General features: G+C 36.5%; 1 protein-coding gene across 4 annotated transcripts in view; it reads right to left on the bottom strand.

The window, feature by feature from the left end:
• The window catches only part of SPICE1 (spindle and centriole associated protein 1), a 109,737-nt gene that overhangs the window by 84,205 nt on the left and 12,038 nt on the right, over positions 1–13,494 (bottom strand). For 3 of the 4 annotated variants that reach the window (XM_077118357.1, XM_077118359.1, XM_077118358.1), the window contains exon 2: positions 11,954–12,052. In XM_077118357.1, coding sequence (XP_076974472.1) covers positions 11,954–12,052 — 99 coding nt within the window. Of the gene's footprint in view, positions 1–11,953; positions 12,053–13,494 lie in introns of those variants that run through there. The other variant, XM_077118360.1, reaches the window with a different exon arrangement.

The following is a 13,494-nucleotide window of genomic DNA, read 5'->3' as shown; positions in this document are numbered from 1 at the left end:
GACAGCCCTTTCCAACATGAAAAAGTTAGAATATAGCCTAAACACCCCTAAAGATTGGGAGAAAGATCAAAGGAGAAGGTGGAATTATAACAGAGAAGATAGGATTTAACAAATGAGTATGACTGCTGAATCATTATACTGACATTTCTTTTAGTCTCCAGTGTCTTGGAGTAGGTAGAAGGAAAAACCCAAAATTGTGGAATTGTAACCCAAACAAAATTCTGAAATTTGTTCTTGTTGTGTGCTTTGAAATTTACTACTTTTTGGTATATAGGCTATTTTTCACAATAAAAAAGAAATTAAAAACAAAAAACAAAGAACAGTACTAACAGATTTAGTGGATTCCAGAGGACCAAGGTGGTGGTGTAAGATGCTCCAAAGTTCCATAACCCAACAAAATCTATGAACAACTAGCAAAAACTGACAAAGCCATCACCCTCAAAACTCCAGAACACAGTTAAAAAGGGTTGCAGTAACAGAGTGAGCACCAAATCAAGAAAATGCAGCTTTAACAATGATACCAGAGGCTCATGGTACCCTTGCTGGACCTCCTCAAGCCCTCCCTAGCATGAGGTGGAGCCAGCTGTCCTCCCATTATGCTTTCCTAGTCGTGCTTCAGAGGGAACAGAGTAATTCCTATACTGTGATGCCTGTATGCAGGTGCCAATTTATCAGGTAGCACCCTGAAGGACTGAACAAAGGAAACTACCCTCCTAGGACTTGTCCTACTGGAAAGTTTACAGATAGCTAAAGCAATGTATGCACAAGTAAAAGTGGCCTAAGGCAAAGAATTACCTGCTTTAACACAAATAATAGAGCATCCAGGAGAGGGAGAAAGTCTATTTCATAAGAGGAGACAGAGCATTCTAATTCCTGTAAAAGAGGGAATTCCTAAGGCCTCAATTAAGCAAAGGACCAAGACAACAAAGGCTCAGAGAAGATGTAGAGGACCCCATACTTCACATTGGCCTGGAACTGATCTTCTTGATAGGAAGGCTAAACTCTAAAGGAGAATACCAGAGAATACAGAGGCATTTTGCAACGACTGTAAAAGGTTTTTAGATTTTTGTTTGTTTTTCTAAGCTTTTGACACTCAAGGAAATTTCTGTCATATCATTAGCTATATACCAACTTCAGGAACAGACAGTTTAAAGGAATAAATCTTAGAGTTAACACTTTAAAATATTAAAAGGTACAGTGTACAAAAAAAATTACAAGAAAAAAAAAACAGGAAATGATGGTTAGCCAAAGGAAGAAAGTAAAAATTCAGAAACCATTAAGAAGACCAGACTTTGGACCTAACAAAAACTTTCAAAAAAATTATTTTCAATATGATAAAGGAGATAAAGGAAAACCCAGGGAAGGAACTAATGGATACAGGAAAATGATGAATGAACAATGAGAATCTCAATAAAGAGATAGAATTTTTAAAAAGGACTGAAACAGAAATACTGAGTTGAAGACTGCAATAACTGAAATGAAAAATTCCCTAGAGAGTGTCAATAGCAGTTTGGAGCTAGCAAAAGAATCAGTGATCTCAAAGGCTAGACAATTGATTGGGGGCAGAAAGAAAAAAAACACTGTCAATTTGAAACTATAATGTATTCCAGAAAAGCCATGTTTTAATTCTGTTCCAATTTTGTGGGGCCAGACCTATTGTCTAGTGTAGAAACCTTTGATTAGATTGTTTTCATAGAGACTGACCCACTCAATTGTGGGTGGGATCTTTAGGTTAGATGGAGATGTGACTCTGCCCATTAAAAGTGGATCATGTTTAGTTTATTAAAGTCCTTTAGAAGGGGAAACCTTTTGGAGAAACCTCAGATGTAGAGGCAGACACATATGGAAATGCAGAAGCCCCAGGAGACACCAGGAGCTGAGAGAGCCAACAGAAGCTAGACAGGAACCAAAGCTGACAGAGACACAGACATTTGGAGAGGCTCAGAATGCCAACACCTAGACACGGATGTTCAGAGATGCAGAGCCCAGCAAACCATGTGCCTTCCCATGAGATGCTAAGCAAGCCAGAATCCAGAAGCCCACAGATGCTTAGAGAGGAATCCACTGTATTCAGAAGCTGGAAGCAATGGAATTGGGAACAAGGACCAGCAAACATTAGCCACATGCCTCCCCATGTGACAGACATTGGCCTTTCTTGAGTCAAGGTATCTTTCTCTGGATGCCTTAGTTTGGACATTTTTATGGCCTTAGAACTGTTAATTTGTAACTTAATAAATTCCCTTTATAAAAGCCAACCCATTTCTGGTATATTGCAATTCTGGTCATATTAACAAACTAAAACAAATGTGGACAGAGCCTAAGAGACCAGAAGGACACTATCAAGCATACCAATTATGCATTATGGGAAAGCCAAAAGGAAAAGAAACAAAGGGATAGAAAAAATTGTGGAAAACCCATCAAATTTAACAAAAGACATGAATAAGCATATTTAATAAGTCCAAGGCACCCAAAATGAACAAACCCAAAGAGAACCATGCCAAGACACACGGTAAGCAAACTGCTGAAAGCCAAGGACAAGGATAGAATTCTGAAAGCTGCAAGGGAAAAGTAATGTATTATGTACAAGAGAGTCCCAATAGGATAAAGTACCAATTTCTCATCAGAAACCATGGGAAGAAAGAAGGCCAGAGGACAAAATAATTTAAAGTGCTGAAAGAAGCCAATCAAGAATGTTATATCTGATGAGAACATCTTTCAAAACTGAGGGGGAAATTAAACATTCCAAGATAAACAAAAGCTAAGGAAGTTTGTCACCACTTGTCCCACCCTACAAACAATACTATAGGGAGTTCTTCAGATTGAAAGATGAGGGATCAAAGCAGCATAAAGAAAGACCTCTGGTAAAATTAAGCATATGAGTTATTATAAATGTTAATACTATTATATTGTATTTTTTTGGTATGTAACTCCATAGTTTTCTTCTTACAGGTTCTAAAATGAAAATGCATATAAAATAATTGTTTTGGCTTGATAAAACTGATGAAATGTAGTATACTAGAAGTGGGTTGGTTTTACAATGGGGATTTATTAGCTTACAAACTTACAGCTCAAGGTCCATGTAAATGTCCCAATTAAGGCATCACCAGGACAATACCTTCTCTGAAGACCAGTTATCAGCAAGCTTGGGTTTCCCTATTAGATAGTCAGGTATATAGCAACATCTGTGGGTCCTTCTCTCCCTTCTCTCGTTTCAACTTCTGGCTTCTCCATTTGTGGCTTTTTCTCTGAAGCCTCTGTGGGTCCTCTCTTAGCATCTCCAGGACTTTTCTCTATGAGCTTCTCTTATTTTCATCTCCTATGAAGGACTACAGTTTGGGATTAAAGCCCACCTTGAATGAAATGGGTCACATCTCAATTGAAATAACCTAATCAAAAGGTCCCATTTAAAACAGGCCTGCATCTATAAGAATGGATTAAAAGAATATGGCCTTTTCTGGGGTACATAATATCTTCAAACTACCACAATAATGATAAAACTATGGTTTTGGACCTAAAATGTAGAAAGATATCATTTATACTGGTAGTTCTAACCAGAGCAATTTGGAAATAAAAAGCATCCAAGTTGGAAAGGAAGAAGTAAAACTTTCCCTATTTGCATATGATATGATCCTATGTATAGAAAATCCTGAAAAATCCTGAACAAAACTACTAGAACTAGGGTGGGCCACGGTAGCTCAGCAGACAAGAATGCTTGCCTGCCATACCAGAGGACCTGGGTTTGATTCCCAGTGCCTGCCCATGTTAAAAAAAAAAAAAAACTACTAGAACTAATAACTGTATTCAGTAAAGTGGCAGGGTATAAGGTCAACATGCTGGAAACTGCATATCTGACAAGGTTTAATATCCAGAATATATAAAGAAATCCTACAATTTGACATGAAAAGACAAACAATCCAATTTAAAAATGGGAAAAATACTTGAGTAGACATTCTCCAAAGAAGATACATAAATGGTCTATAAGCGCATGAAAAGATATTCAAACATTATTAGCCAGTACAGAACTGTATATAAAAACCACAATGAAATAACATTTCACACCCACCAGAATGAGTACTATTAAAAAAACAGAGAATAATAAGTGTTGGAGAGGATGTGAAGAAACACAAATACTCATTCATTGTTGGTGGGAATGTAAAATGGTAAAGCTGCTAAGGAACACAGTTTGGATATTCCTCAGAAAGTTAAATATAGAATTACCTTATGACCCAGCAATTCAACTTCTAGGTACATACCCAAAATAATTGAAAGCATGGACTCAAATAACTATTTGCATACTAATGCTCATAGCAGCATTATTCACAAATCAACCCAAGTGTGCATCAACAGATAAATGGATAAACAAAATGTGATATATAGATACAATATAATATTATTCAGCTGTAGAAAGGAATGAAGTTCTAACACATGCAATGGCATTGAAGAACCCTGAAAACATCAAGCTGAGTGAACTAAGCAAGACACAAAAGTACATATTTTAAGATCTCACTGATAGGAAATAATGAAAATAAGCAAATTCATAGCTACCTAGATTAAAAGTTATCAGGGGCCATCGTAAGGGTAAGGAATGGAGAGTTAATGCTTAATTAGTACAGTTTCTGTTTGGGGTGATGGAAACTTTTGGTAATGAATGGTGATGATGATAGAATATCATCAGGAATATAATTAACATATTGAATTTTACATTTGAATGTGAAAGAATGGGAAATTTTAGGATGTATGTATATTACTTCAATAAAATTTTTAAAAAAACATAGGACTGACTGACAACACAGTGAACCTAATGTAAACTATGGATTACAGCTAATAGTTTAATTATAATAATATTTCATCAATTGTAACAATGGTATCAGACTAATCCAAAGTGCTAATAATAGAGATAACTGTGTGTGAGTGTTGTTATATAGGAATGCTGTATTTTTTTGCATTTTTCTATAAACCTACAACTTCTCTAATAATTAAAAAAAGTTTTAAAAGCTATTGAAATAAAAATAAACAACCTTTTGAGCATAACATTAAAACAAAACAAAACAAAATTACATTAGCTTGATCTCTCATTTATCGGACTTGACTATAAATGACTTCTAACTACTTCCCAAGGTTAGTCTACCCTCAAATAACAAATTGTTTCCAGTACTGGAGATAATACTAAAGTAAATGAATAAGGTTCTGAATGCAGTTTTGAAAAAATGGGTTTCAATTACAATTTGAGCAATGGCAGTATATTAGAATAAACATTGAATTTCCCAAAGTGAGCACACCATGGGGGCCATACTTATGTTGTGGGGTTTTTTTTCCTTTTAACTAGCTACACTACCTTAGCATCACACCCTTACAGTATTTTGTAACCAATTAGTTAGCAACCAAGCAATCTAAACAAAGAGAAGACCCCTATCCCACTTCCAAGGCTGTCCATTTGCCCGAGATATATAACTAAGAGTTGGCTGCTCAAAATCCAGAAGAATCCTTAAGCCCCTACCTAGTTCCAGACTAGTTACCACAACAAAAGTAAAGGGAAGTTTCAGTGGCTGAGAGATTTCAAATAGGAAAAAAAAAAGTAAAGGAACCTAAAGTCTCATGGTCCAAACCAAAGTACCAGGCTGCAAAAGGTATAAAACACCTTGGTAATAAAAGGAATGTTCACTGTAATGAGTAACAAACAATCTAAGGGGTAAGAAAGTAAGGATTACCCACTTTTTCAGCCAAAAATGCCATTACATGATTATGGTATTAGTGGTTGCAATGGGCAGACCTAATATATGTAGGAGTTAAAAGGTTGATATTTAACCTAAAGCTTGCAGACACAAGTCTAAGAGGAGATGCAGACTTGAGCTTTTAGGATCTGGAACTTCAATAGAAGCTGAGATATGCAGATAAAGCACAACGAGGTGTGGAAGAGACTTGCTTAAGAGAAATTAACATCCTAGCCTTAGAAGTATTTACTTCCTGGAACTTGTTTTTGCATTGTATAGCTTTTGCATGCAAACAACTTTTATCACCTTTCTTGCTAGTATATAATTTTGTACTTGGCTGAAAATAAGCTTGTCCAAAGACTGATGTCTCTGGATCCCCTGATCCCTTTCTCTCTCTTGTTTTACTTTAACATTCCTTAGGGTCATAGCTGCGGCCAACAGATGGTGACCACGAAGGGACTCTAAGAAGGTACTACTCCGCTTTCGTGTTAAAGTATCCAAGGAAATTGAGTGTCTCCGGACACTGAGGATTCGCCACAAGAACAGACCTAGGTCACTGTTGTAAGTCTTTTAAAGTTTAAGGTAATTTTTAATTTCCTTGTAGCATTAGGGTAATGGGAAATCATAGCGGGCGAACGGAGAAGTATATTTGTTTGTTGAAAACATTGTTAGAAACTACAGGAGTCTCAATGAAGACTTCAGAGTCACTAGAGCTCTTTTCTTTAGTACAGAAGTATTGTTACTGGTTTCAGCCTACAGGCTGTAATGTTTTCTATTATTATGATAGATTTAAAAGATTGCTTCTTTACCATACCTTTAGCAGAGCAAAAAAAAAAAAATTAACTTATGAGCTCGTTCTTAATGATCTGCCTTTATACAAAAATTCATATACACCTGAGTCAGAAAATATCCAATAGGAACAATGCAGAACAAAAGTCAGTACTCATTAATGGTTACTATGGAATTGTAACAGATTGGTACCCCTTAGTAGGCAATTCAGGATTGTAGTTCTGACTCAAAGTGTTCTGCTAAGTTACCTTGGTTTAATCTAAATAATTATTCTACTGAAATTTATACCAATGTTACAAATAAAATCTTGTGACAAGGAATGGGAATGGTAGCCCCATCTCCTTTTGTTAACTTAGATCCTCAACAAACAGCAATTTGGAAACTGGCCATGAGTTTAGCTCCTATTCATATTTGAAAAAGAAATATATTTTAAGAACTTTGAAACTGAAAATCTTGTTAAAAACTATATATTGATAATTAATGCATATTTGAAACATTAACTAAAGTATTTTAAGTATTTAACATTATTCTAACAAATTTAATTTTGATGGCAATTATATGTGGTAAAATATTTGTTTAAAATAATGACTTAAGCATGAAAAATATAGAAGACATGTTTTTATTAATAGGAAAAAGAGAATAGTTTTATCCTAAGATGAGATGAATAACTGTTACAAAATGAGAAAAATGTAGGACAAAGCCTGAACTAATATAATAATTGCTGAGTGTTTGTAAAAGTGGAAATTATGGTCAAAATCAAGAAAGATTTAATGAGTCTAAAATGACAATGTTTTCTTGGACTCTCAGCCTGTTCTAATGAAGATATAAAATTTTTTTTTAGATAATCAGTATAAAAAGGAAAGAGTCTGTGTTTTATCAAAATAATTCATGTTAACTTTTATCACATTGTTATCAGTATAAAAACTGATTTTCTTCTGGGTATCATTACACTGGCAAAAAAAACTGTTTCTTTTCTTGCCCCAAACCAGGTGGCTTAATCTATTAATCTAAGTAATATTGCTGTAAATGAATCTATTACTCACTAAATAATATTCAAATCATATAAATACCTAATTTCTGTTAAGCCAAAATATTTTAATGCTTTGTCCAGTGTTTATATAAACTTCATATGTATAAACTAAAGTTATCCCCAAATAACCATGGCTTATATTGAGCAGATCAAATTTGAGGGCTGAATGCAAGGGGAAAAAATACCTGTGGAGTCTGTTCTGTTCACCTGATATTGCCATTACATGCAACTGACATTGCTATCGCATGACCTTGGTAAGAAACAGTTAAAATGTGCACTCAAGCTGGGAGGACTGACTATCCTCCCAGAAGGAGGTGTACTTTAATAAAGTTATCTAAGTCCCAGGAAGCTCCTCTTGGTCCCTAGCCAGTTCCTAGAGGACCCAACTGGGCCCGGTTATGTAAGCAAACTGTAATCTGATCACTATTATAGGAAAATATCATAAAAATTGCATGCAATAAATTTAAAATTAGCAAAAACACACAACCAATTATAAAGAATCCTCATCCCTGCATTCTTTTTCAATCAATCCAATGAATTCATTTTACAAAATCTGGTCATTTACTATGGGTACATGTCACTACTGACACTTTATGTTACAAAACTTGTTTGATATTTTATAAGAAGATTCTGATTAATTAAGCAAAAGGCAGTTAACAACTGTGACTGAACAAGAATTAGAATTAATTGAACCACACATCCAGGCAGGACAGCTTGTTCAAACAGATCCAGAAAAACCTGTTGATTTTATTATTTTCTTTACCTTGCAATCTCCACAGGCCAATTTTGGCAAAATAATGTTTTAAAATAGATTTTTTTACCAAATAATTGACAAAAACATTTAAATACATATTTGCAAAAAATCATTTCTTTAATACCCAAAGGTTGCCAAAGATATTATCAATTAAGAGATCACGATCCTAATAATATAGTGTGTGAAATCTATTTATCTTCAATACCTCTTGACAAATAACATTAAGTGATTTTAAAGGACAAATTAATAATCATTTGCCTATGTCAAAACTTTTACAATTTCTAAAAGAACACAATGGATTTGGCCTAAAGTAGTTCGGGCTTCCCCGCTAGCTATTACCATCTTTACTAATGATAATAGTAATGGGCAGGCTGCATATGCCACCCCAGGGGAAAACAAAAGTTACAAAACACCTTATACCTCAGCCCAGTGCACTGAATTAGCAGCTGTAATTCAAATATTGCAGAATTTTCCACAATCTCTTAATATTGATTCTGATTCTGAATATGTCTGCCAAACAGTTACTCACATTGAGACAGCTTCTTTATTTGAAGGAGATGAATTGTCCCGAATGTTTTTACATTTACAAATATCAGTAAAAAGTCGAATTACTCCCCTTTTTATCATGCATATAAGAGCTCATAATAATCTTCCGGGTCCTTTATCATTACAAAATCAGCAAGCAGATATTCTAGTGGGGGTTATTCAAAATCCCACATTTCACAAATTGACTCATACTAATAGCAAAGGGCTGCAAAAGAAATTTCTGTCTTTATCTAAACAGCAAGCTCAGGACATTGTTAGGACTTGTCCAACAAGTGGACCTTTAAATGCTTCCATTTGCATCAGGGGTTAATCCTTGAGGTCAAAAAGCAAATGAATTATGACAAATGGATGTTACTCATATTTCACATTTTGGTAATATGCAATATGTGTACATGTTATCATAGACACCTTTTCTCATTTCATATGGGCCACTGCACAATCTGGAGACTGTTTCTGCCATGTTCAATCACATTTACTTAATGCTTTTGCTGTTATGGGATGCCCTCAATCTGATAAAATGGACAATGGTCCTGTTTATACAGGGCAGCAATTTCATAAATTTTATACTACTTTTCATATTACCCATATCACAGGAATTCCACATAATCCCTCTGGGCAAGGAATTGAACAAACTGGATGCTAAAGTCTATGGTCATAAAACAAAAAGGGGGAGATCAGGAGGATGATGTTGTGAAAATAAGTACACCAAAGATCAATTAGCAAAAGCACTGTTTACTTTAAATTTTTTAAACATTTATGATCATTCATCATAGACTCCTGCAGAATAACATTTTAGTAATTTGGAAAAGAAAAATGATATGACCCAAATAGAACTGCAGCTGCAGCCAATCTATTGGAAAGATGTTAAGGATGATCTATGGAAACCAGGCATGATAAAGGTGTGGGGTAGGCGGGCCGCGGTGGCTCAGCGGGCAAAGTGCTTGCCTGCTATGCCGGAGGACCTCGGTTCGATTCCCGGCCCCAGCCCATGTAACAAAAACGGAGAAACAGAATACAATAAAAACAAGAAAATGTTTAAAGATGTTTCCCTTTCTTCCTTCCTTCCTTCCTTCTATCCTTCCTTCCTTCTCTCTGTCTTTCCTTAAAAAAAAAAAAAAAAAAAAAAAAAAAAAAAAAAAGGTGTGGGGTAGGGGATTTGCTCTTGTCATTGCAGATGACGGAACCTCAGTTTAGATTCCCTTGAAGAGAATAAAACCCAGACATGTTGACTCGGATGAAAATAATTAAATGGGTAATGTACATTATAGGACATATAACTTTAATTGCTGAAGGACAGGAACATAATTATACTTATTGGGTTTATATTCCTAACCCACCTCTGCTGCAGGCCCTAACATGGGCAGATCCAACTTTACCAAAATATCTGAATAGAGTCAAGGCTTCTGAAACTACTTAAGGAAGAAGAAAAATGGTATCAAAGTTAACTCCATTTTTAGAGAGACCCATATGCATAACTCTATGGAATCAAATGATACTTGCCTATTAGCTGGGAAAGAAAGTTGGAATGGATGGCAATTATGACATATGAATCGAGCAATTATCATAATTAAAGATTCCTATGGAATTGTAAGAGAAGCGGCCCCTGTGGGGCCTCCCATCTCTAACTTGAAGATAACTGAGACTATATGGACAGGCAAACTAAATCAGAGCTTAATACAGAGGATGATTTGTGCCAAATTTTTGGGATGATAAATACATTATTCAGAGAAATTTATGGAAAATTTTCCTAGGACTGGGACCAATTTTTATAGTGAATTCTAGTAACTATAACTTCTCTTTAAATAACAGCCATAAACACTATATGCATATAGGAAATCAAACTTTTAATTGTGAGAATTATTCTCTATTCACTTGTCTCCAAGCATTTATGTTGTAGGAAAATGAGACGATTGTAGCAGCAAGGAGAAGAAGAGGTATTTGGCTGCCAGTGCAGATGTCAAGATCCTGGCAATCCTCTCCAGAAACACAAGTCCTGTTCCATTTGGCAAAAGAATATCTGAAAAGGACTAAGAGACTAATTGGACTCATTATTACAGCTGTCATTGGAATCACTGGAATTATCACAATGGCTGCGGTCACTGGAACTGCATTGTAAAGTTTCGGGCTGTTTATACTTTTTCTCTTCCTCTTCAGCTGTGTTAAACAACAAATAATCAAAGTCAGAAAGCTTGACTAGTAGCCAATGACGGGTAAGCCCCTTCCTTCAGAGCTTAAGGGCAACCTAAGCCAGGCACAGTCACGAAGCAAAGCCGTCCCAACAGTGTGATTCTTGCAAAAACTCTTGGCTCCATCCTGAATCAAAGTCAGAGAGCTTGACCGGTAGCCAATGACGGGTAAGACCCTTCCTTCAGAGCTTAAGGCCAACCTAAGACAGGCACAGTCACCTCAGCTAATAAAATAAAAAGGGGGAAATGTAGGAGCTAAAGGGTTAAAACAAGACCTGCACAATTTGTTGGGAGCAGCTAGCATTAGGGTGGCAACAAGAAATTGAGGAGATTATTATCTGCTTTGTTTGGAACAGTCTGGGAGGAAGAGAATGCTTGTTTACCCCCAAATCGTTAAGTTAAGTATGAAGAAAGTTAAGTACTTTGTTTCCTCAGGAAATGAAGGACCCTGCAGTATATAAGCAGGATCTGGTTCATAATAAAGTTGTCTGTTGTTTGTTAAGGTTAAGCTTCAGACCCCCTGATCCTGTCTCTCCCCACCCCCCTTCTTGTCATTCCTTAATATCCTTCAAGCTGCATCTCATAGTAAGCAACAAATATAGATATCAAAACATGCACAGACTTCAGTGACACAAGTTAGCAGTGAGTTCTCTATCAAAGTTGGGAAGGGAAGTTAAAAGACAAACTCCTATCCCCTTAAGATTCCAATTCTTCAACAGAGGTACGGGTTACAGACTGAACATGCGTATTCTAAAAGCTCCCAAAAGAGTCAGCTCTTCACTGAATGGCCTAAGGATATAAGGTATGCCTAGAAACTCATTCTCTCCATTTTACATGGAAACTCCATTTAGAACACCATCCTCAATGATGAGGGCCATGTCATCATATCTTTCCTTTATTATATTATAATATTCTTTATTATCCCATCTAGACTTACATCCCATTCTTGCTTCACTGAAGATTTCTTCTTTTTTACTTTCAATGGTTTTCGTCCTCCTCCGCGGGCAACATAACGGTTCACCCTGATGAGTGACATCTAGGAGTAATAATCATATCAAATTTTTAGAACAAAAGAAAAAGTATTAATTGTTACAAGAGGGGGCAAAGACATCTATGAAAAATAAAATAAATTTTAAATATCACAAAAAAGCCTCAAGCATATTTAAAGAAAAGGCTAACAAAATATTTTATTCTCTCATTTCATTATTAATAGAAAGCTGATACCAATAACTGTAATAGAAGAGGTTTCCAGTCAGTAACTTAAATGTATTACTTAATAAAGATCTCTAGGGTGACAGAAATTATTACCTAAAGCAGAGAGGCAGGACAGCAGTCAAGCTCTTTCATCAGTTGTATATACACATTCAACAATAATAAAGAAAATGTCAGTCACATGCTAACAAAATGAATGTAAGACATAGGGAAGAGAGGGCAAAAGAGATCTGAAATTCTTTCTTAAACATTCTAACACTCTAAAACACTACCGGATACATATGTCCTTACCTTAAAATAAAAGTAACTAAACTTTAGAGAATAAGGTATGACACCATTTCTAGAATACCTATCACTTAAGATTAAACAGGAGTAATTATTAATTTTTCACTAGAATTTATAAATTACCAACACTTGTTTGGCACTCTTAAAATAGCAATGCTACTTTTGGGCCTAGATGGCGGCTTAGCAATGTGCGCGTTTTAGTTCGTCCTACAGAACAACTACTAAATAACCAGAAACAATACAGAACAGCTCCTGGGGCCATGTCAGTAACTGGACACACAGCGTAACCCAGTCTGGACCAGGTGGATTGGCTGTGAGCCCCCCCCCCCAGAATCGTGAGTTACCCAAGCTGTGGTGGCCGGCACCCCTCCCACACAGGCTGCTTCCCAGAGGGGAAAGGAAAGAAACTTTACTAGCAGCAGGGGCTGGGCCCAACCAAACACCAACTGTGGAATTAATTAACAAATTCTGACTACTAAAAATAGGCCCCCAGCTCAGGTGAACATGGTCAAAGCAGAGGTTGCTCATTTTTGCCCCAGCGCCAAGGGGGCAGGGCTGACGGAAAAAGAAAAAAAAAAAGCAGAGGTTTTTGTGGCTGAGTTTCTACACAGGCTTGACTGCCTTGGATACAGCGGCAGGTCTTCTCAGGCTGCAACTGCCCCAGGCATAGGCAAAAACAAGCTAGTTTGAGGCCTTGTCTGGAGCCTGTGCCTTCCCCAGGGGAGGGGTGAAGCCCAACTCAGGTGGAATCTCTCCCTCAAGGAATTCAAACACCAGGGCTTGGTAATTTGAATCCAGTAAAACCAGCCTACAACCTCTGTCTCCACCATGCCTCCAGCAGGGAGAATCTGCCAAAGTTAAAGATACCGCATCATCTTATGCTGGTGGGACCTGCAGGCAGACAAGCACCACAAACAGGGCAGGATAAGAAAAACAGAGCCCAGAGATTTCACAGGAAAGTCTTTCAACCTGCTGGGTCGT

Source organism: Tamandua tetradactyla, chromosome 10, assembly GCF_023851605.1.
Source record: "Tamandua tetradactyla isolate mTamTet1 chromosome 10, mTamTet1.pri, whole genome shotgun sequence".
NCBI classification, from domain to species: domain Eukaryota; kingdom Metazoa; phylum Chordata; class Mammalia; order Pilosa; family Myrmecophagidae; genus Tamandua; species Tamandua tetradactyla.
The sequence above is the reverse complement of the archived record's forward strand: the minus strand, read 5'-3'. Positions and strand labels throughout refer to the sequence as shown.